Here is a 6,247-nt window from a genome sequence, read left to right as displayed (position 1 = left end):
CTATTTGCTGCCAAATGACAAAAAATCATCGAAAATGATTTTCTTGCAAATGTTATCATACAGCCACATGAAGACAGACATTGGAGTGTTTTCGAAGTAAGCATGTTTATTGGGATGTGGACTTGTATTACAAATTTATATAAAGATATGTTTTACACATTATGTTACATTGTAGTATTAAAAAAAAATCTATAACATACATAATTATTTAAATAGGGTGGGTTATACACTGAAAAATATTGTTATCAAGAGCACCTAAACAAGACAAGCATGCGCAGTAGTGTTGGACATGTTCCAGAATGAGAAGGAGTGGCACTCACCCGACAGCTTCCCCGCGCTGCAGCCGCGTCCACACTCCGTGAGGGCCGCGGTAGTCGGGGATGTCAGCCGCAGTGCTGATGCCCGCACCCGTGTACACCTGAAACATACATCTCACCACATCAACATCTCACACTTGTGACACATACAGTGGTATTTACTGACCATATTCATGGAACAAAAATAGAAACAATTCTATAAGTGAATAACACCTACAGAGGCCATGGTACATTACGAGACCAATAATAGACCTGAAACATGTTGTTAAATGCTGTAAAACAACTTGTAATGACTTGAATTACTATTATTTAGTCTTTTGAAAAGTAACTCAAGTATGTTTCATTTCTCTCAGCGCCATTCAACCTTTGTCAACCTAAGGATTCTGTAAGTTAATCTAATTAATGTGAGTATGGTAATGTGTAATGATCAGGGATGGATGAAATAAAATTTACATAAGACATGATTGTGAACAACTGACCACGAGGTGTTTAGCTTCTTTGAGGGCGCGAGCCAGGCGGCGGCACTTTTCCCGCAGCACGCGTGGGCTGTCCTCCACCTCGCGGGCGCGCTCGGCAGCGCGGGCCCGGCGCTCGGCGGCTGCGGCGCGGGCGGCGGCGGCGCGGGCCGCGGCGTCGGCCGGCGCGCTGCGAGTGGCGGCGTGCTGCTCCGCCCGCCCCGCGCCACTCAGCCTGGCGCTGCTTCTCACACCGCCGCCCATACTCCTAATGCTACCCAGCTTCACTACGCCACTCCATACCGCTTAGACACACTCTTTTTTCCTAGATTTGTTTGTATTGTTGCGCCTTCGTGTCATAAAATCTGTATATTATTGTATTTCTTATTCTATGTATCTGTCAAAACAAAATGTCAAGCTCGACTCAAACTAGGGATGGGCGTAAAATCGTAAAACATAAACAACAGACATATTGAGAAATATCTGCCAAATGTATATGTATAGAGTATCTACTCGATTCATTCACGCCATCAGCTATCTTTTTTGAATGTATGATAAAGTAGTTGACAAAATCAACCAGTTTTTTAATAAGTCGAAAACAGCGAATAAGCAGTTTTCTTTTGTTAACACCAAAACGTCAAGAACTATCCCTACTAAAGCAAACTTGATTTTCCAGTCTCTAGTTTAGAGTAGTGAGAAGTGACACATTTAATGTCAGGGTAATAGTGACATAGCTAGTCAGTTCACTTCGCTTCATTACTTTATGCATTTTGTGTGGCTTTTTAATGTTATGCCATGAAAGTGGTGAAAGTGTTTAAAAGTAGTATCATTCAAAGTGGGAGATATTTTATCGCGAAAAAGAAGTAGGGGGTCCAGTAATTACAGTTGAAAATGTGAATCATCTTGTGTTGTAACGAAATGTATACCATTAATTAACTCAAGAAATTCCCTATTCTCAAGGAGACGCATGTATAATATGTTTAGTTATGTAATTTAAAAAAATTGTTAAATATTAATTGACTTATAAATATTTTTCTGATAGTTGTTTTATTACCTATTCATTTTAAATTGTGTACTGTAATGTAATATAATATGTAATTCTTCGGTCAATGTAAATATCATATGTGTAATATTCTATTACATGAGTTAAATAAATTATTATTATTATTATTATTAAATTGCGGTGACCGAACCGTTAGTTGTAATGTGTTTTATGCAACTGGAAGTATTTCCTTCATGACATCAAATAAACAAGGATTTTGGTTTTCACCATACTTTTTTACTTACGTAATAAGGAAATTACTGTGTGTACTCAGAGATATAACAAGAAACTGGCTGTCTGATGATTTTATACCACATAATTTCGTTCAAACCACGGGGTATACCAAATAGTTTGTACTGTGCGTTAATTGAAAACAACAAACAATCATTAAGATTTCTATTATTCTGTAGATGAGCGTTAACGAAAACAATTTCTATTATGTTAAGACTATTCCTTACCTAACTGTCTCAAGAGAGTGCATTGCTAAAAGTTTGCTACAAAGATTCTTTAACTAAAGAGTCTTCTAACCGACAAACGAAGTCTGGGGCATTTCCTAGTTTCATTGTAAGGTACAAGTACTTCCTTTACAATTTGTGTTATCATTTTAAAAAGGATAGAATTTCCATTTAATGTGGATATATTACCGTGCTGGTAACCTTAAATGCTCAGAGGCGCCATCCTGTCAATGTCAAAAAGGTGCCAGAATAGTCTTGTGGCACTATATACGTCTTTACTCTACGCCATATACAAATAGGGATGTCTGTGATTCAACAAATTAGTTAAATCTCCGTTTGAATCACATTCAAATATAACAATTTTCATTAAACTAGTCAAATGTAATGTAAATTGTTACTGTACTTTATTTTACGCCACAGGATTTTGGGTCTTTGACTAAATCTAGCAGTCCGATTTTTATGCTAATACTTTTTTGACATCGTTAGCTAGTACACAAAATGTTCGCTCGAAAATAAATATAATAGAATGATAATAAATAATAAATAAATAAATAACTATTATTTGAAGAGGGTTCAACAGTTGCAATTGTAACCAGTTCTTCTATCCAAAGAGTTTATCAACTCATCCCTAAGTGACATTGACAATTTCTTTTCCAAAGTTTGACAGGTTGGTGAAGTTGTTATTGCTCAAATGTGTAGTTTAAATCTGTAAAAATCTAGAATTAGATAAAGATTTTACTCATTTTAATTATATAGCTAAAAATTGTATACTACGGGTAGTCTGTTTTTGGTTGTATTTTTATTATTATTAATTTTGTTTTCAGCTTGGGTGATATAAACTCGAAGATGGTAAGATTTTTTTTTATAATTTAACACCGATTTAAAAAAGGTTAATTATTAGTTATTACTTTTCATGTTAACAGATTCATTTTAATGTTTTTAGAAAGATAAAAATATTTATACGTAGTTATTATTATATTAGGCTTTTGTTCGCCAAAATCAGACTTGTAAACTATTGTTTTTTTTTTATTACAGCCACGTGAAATCAAAGATATCAAAGACTTCCTGCTAAAAGCCCGCAGGAAAGATGCAAAATGTAAGTTTATGCATTAACAGTAATTAGTGAGTTGAAACTTTAGAGTATGCTGATTGGATCTGTTTTAGTTTGTGGATAGTCGATGCACTACACCTGGTATAACGACATAGAATCGTTGGAGCGACTGGCAGGGTTCGTTTGTGATGCTAATGCATAGCTTAGGTCTACTACCAATGTCAATTTAATACCTTTAATTGACCACAAAAGTAATTAACGTTGAAAGACACCAGAGGGTAAATTATCAAAGCGTTGTCATATGTCGTTCTTATTACCACTGATTCCAAAAATGCAACCACTTATGGATTACAAGTTTTTAGTAAATATAGCGTTCAAACATATAATATAACATGTTGTTTTTTTTTTAAACAATTTCATAACAATGAAATAATGTGTTTGTTAAAATGGTGTGGTTCCTAATTTGTTTTAAAAAATATCATTCTAAATATTGGGAAGCTTATTTATTATTAATGGAAATCATCTAAATTAACATTTGTTTAGTAGTCAGTATCTAACTTAGGTACTTAATGAGATATTTATCATGTGTTGCAAGCGGTTGTTGGTATTTGAACAGTACAGCTGTATCCAAATTTGTATCTTCTGTTGAATATTTGTTGCTATCAAATGTGTTTAGTCCCGCAGTAGTCTTGCTTATTATTTGAGATTAGAATGTAACCAACTTGTTGCATATTGCAGCTGTTAAGATAAAGAAAAACACAGAAAATGTGAAGTTCAAAGTGCGCTGCTCGCGGTTCCTCTACACATTGGTCATCACGGACAAGGAGAAGGCAGAGAAACTAAAGCAGAGCTTGCCCCCAGGTAATCTCCTCTTTATACCATTAACATTAAAAGCATTAAATAAAGCAGGAAATTTTAGGAGCTGTCAAATTGTTTAAACTTTATGAGTGTCATTGGTGCAGAGGTTAACAAGCAGTGGATATTTGTGATCTGCAGCATCTGATGCAGTCCCTGCCATGTACTGCTTTGACATATTTCATATTTGTTCAGCTATCAACCATTCTTATTGTCATGACAAAGATTGTGATGCAAACAAATATATCTATCTATGAAAACAATGTGCAATTGCAACAATGTGACATTTGCAATTGATAATTTGACATATGTAAACAATATAATAAAATTTTCATAATTGCAATGCAGATAAAGTCACAAGGGGAACAGCTAGTTGCTAATATTCTTATCTTAAATTTAGTTAATTGATAAATCTGCAAAGCAGACATTACTACTGAGCTACACCCTGATATCACTATATCAGGTCAGCATGTGACACTCCATCGCTAGACAAATTTTTATGTCTCTATTTCCTGATTGCCAGAATAAAAAAATTAGGTAATGTAGAATGCATTTCTACATAATCCACTTTTCCCTTCCCATCTTATCCATGTAAGAAAATGGTGGGAAAGGAAAGGGACTAAAATTAGGCCTCCGCACCACACTCATCAGACTAAACGCAGACTTGATTCTACTTTTTACAGTGGTAGAGCCCGCTTTAACATCTTTGCACGAATGGGCCGGCTCGTCCCCAGTAATACCACGACCACACAGAAAACAGGCGTTTCGTCTGATGAGTGTGTGCACCACAGGCCTAATTTTAGTCCCTTTTCCTTTCCACCCTTTTTGGAAAGGATGGGAAGGAAAAGTGGGTTTTACGGCGGAGGAGACGCATAGGAAGGGGAAATGTCCTCGTTATGTGCGTCTCGTCCGTCAATGAAGGGTAGGCAACGCATCTGCAATTGCAAATGTCTATGGGCAGCGGTCGCTTTCCATTTCGGTGGATTCAGGCGGCCGCTTGCTCGTTTGCCACCTGATATTATAAAAAAATCTTTACGCCTGTTTTCTGTGTGATTGGAGTATTGCACTAGTCGAGCCGGCCCTAATGCGAAGATGTTAAAGCAGGCTCTACCACTGTTCAACACTTAGACTTGTACAAAATTCTGAGACAACATGATGTTTGATTTGTTGACCTTTTTCTTAATGATTGTTAATATTGTTTCAGGCCTGCAAGTAAAAGAAGTAAAGTGAAGAGGTTAAGTTAATGTAATAAAAAATACAAAATCCCATCACAGTTTTATTTACTTTCTCCATGATTCCTTAACGTGTCTCACTCGAAGATGATGACTGAAAGGTACATACTAGGTCTTCCTGACTCGGCTCGTTATGTTCTAAAGTTAACTTCAGATCTTAATATCGCAGAGTGAATTTGGCGCCTATCCTATGTACCGGATTTTCTTAATGATCATAATCTTACTAATATTATAAATGCGAAAGTTTAGATGGATATATGGATGGATGTTTGTTAGCGTTTGTAGCCTAAACGGCTGAACGGATCTCTATGAAATTTGGCACAGGTTTAGAGCATAGTCTGGAAGAACACTTAGGGTGGGTTGCATCATATCGCCGGTTATCGTAAAAGTTATAGTTATAGTTAATAGGGTTACAAGTGCAAAAACATATTTTTACAGAGGTTTTATGTGTTTTTCGTTTTTACAATGGAAACATTTAAACCTGAATGTCACTAAAGTGTCAAGTTGGTGTCAAAAATGACATTTACGTAAATTAAAATGTTTGGAAATTCATGTTTCGCCGATTATATTTATGTATCATACGCATGGTATTTTATAGTGACATAAATTTTTGCCCACGGAGATGGAAAAAATGGAAAACTCTTGTGAAAATAAACTAGTTTGGGCCATTATTGAAACTGTAATTACTTTACTACTCAAATATGTAGCGCCAAAAAAGAAGCAATAAAATTATACAAATATAAATATATTGCATCTTATTTATTTTCCATATTATAAATTGTCCTGTTAATGCATATTATAAATTGTCCATTTATGGAGGACATTTTTTTAAATAAGAGA

At 35.5% G+C, this 6,247-nt stretch overlaps 1 protein-coding gene and 1 long non-coding RNA gene across 2 annotated transcripts; one reads left to right on the top strand and one right to left on the bottom strand.

Annotated features, from left to right (window-relative positions):
• Positions 1-6: 6 nt before the first annotated feature.
• LOC106107434 (NAD-dependent protein deacetylase sirtuin-7-like) lies at positions 7-1,772 on the bottom strand. Its single transcript, XM_013288285.1, has 2 exons — positions 797-1,772; positions 7-418 (listed from the first exon to the last, which is right to left on the bottom strand). The coding sequence occupies exons 1-2, from the start codon at positions 1,034-1,036 to the stop codon at positions 317-319; spliced, it is 342 nt and encodes a 113-aa protein (XP_013143739.1). The 5' UTR covers positions 1,037-1,772; the 3' UTR covers positions 7-316.
• Positions 1,773-2,496: 724 nt separating this feature from the next.
• LOC106107435 lies at positions 2,497-3,370 on the top strand. The gene is made up of 3 exons (XR_001225867.1): positions 2,497-2,936; positions 3,094-3,118; positions 3,305-3,370. It is a non-coding gene; the product is annotated as an uncharacterized LOC106107435 (long non-coding RNA).
• Positions 3,371-6,247: the final 2,877 nt, after the last annotated feature.

The sequence above is a fragment of the Papilio polytes genome, unplaced genomic scaffold, assembly GCF_000836215.1.
Source record: "Papilio polytes unplaced genomic scaffold, Ppol_1.0 DF822067.1, whole genome shotgun sequence".
Taxonomy (NCBI): Eukaryota; Metazoa; Arthropoda; class Insecta; order Lepidoptera; family Papilionidae; genus Papilio; species Papilio polytes.
Note: the sequence above shows the minus strand (reverse complement) of the source record. Positions and strands in the feature narration are given on the sequence as shown.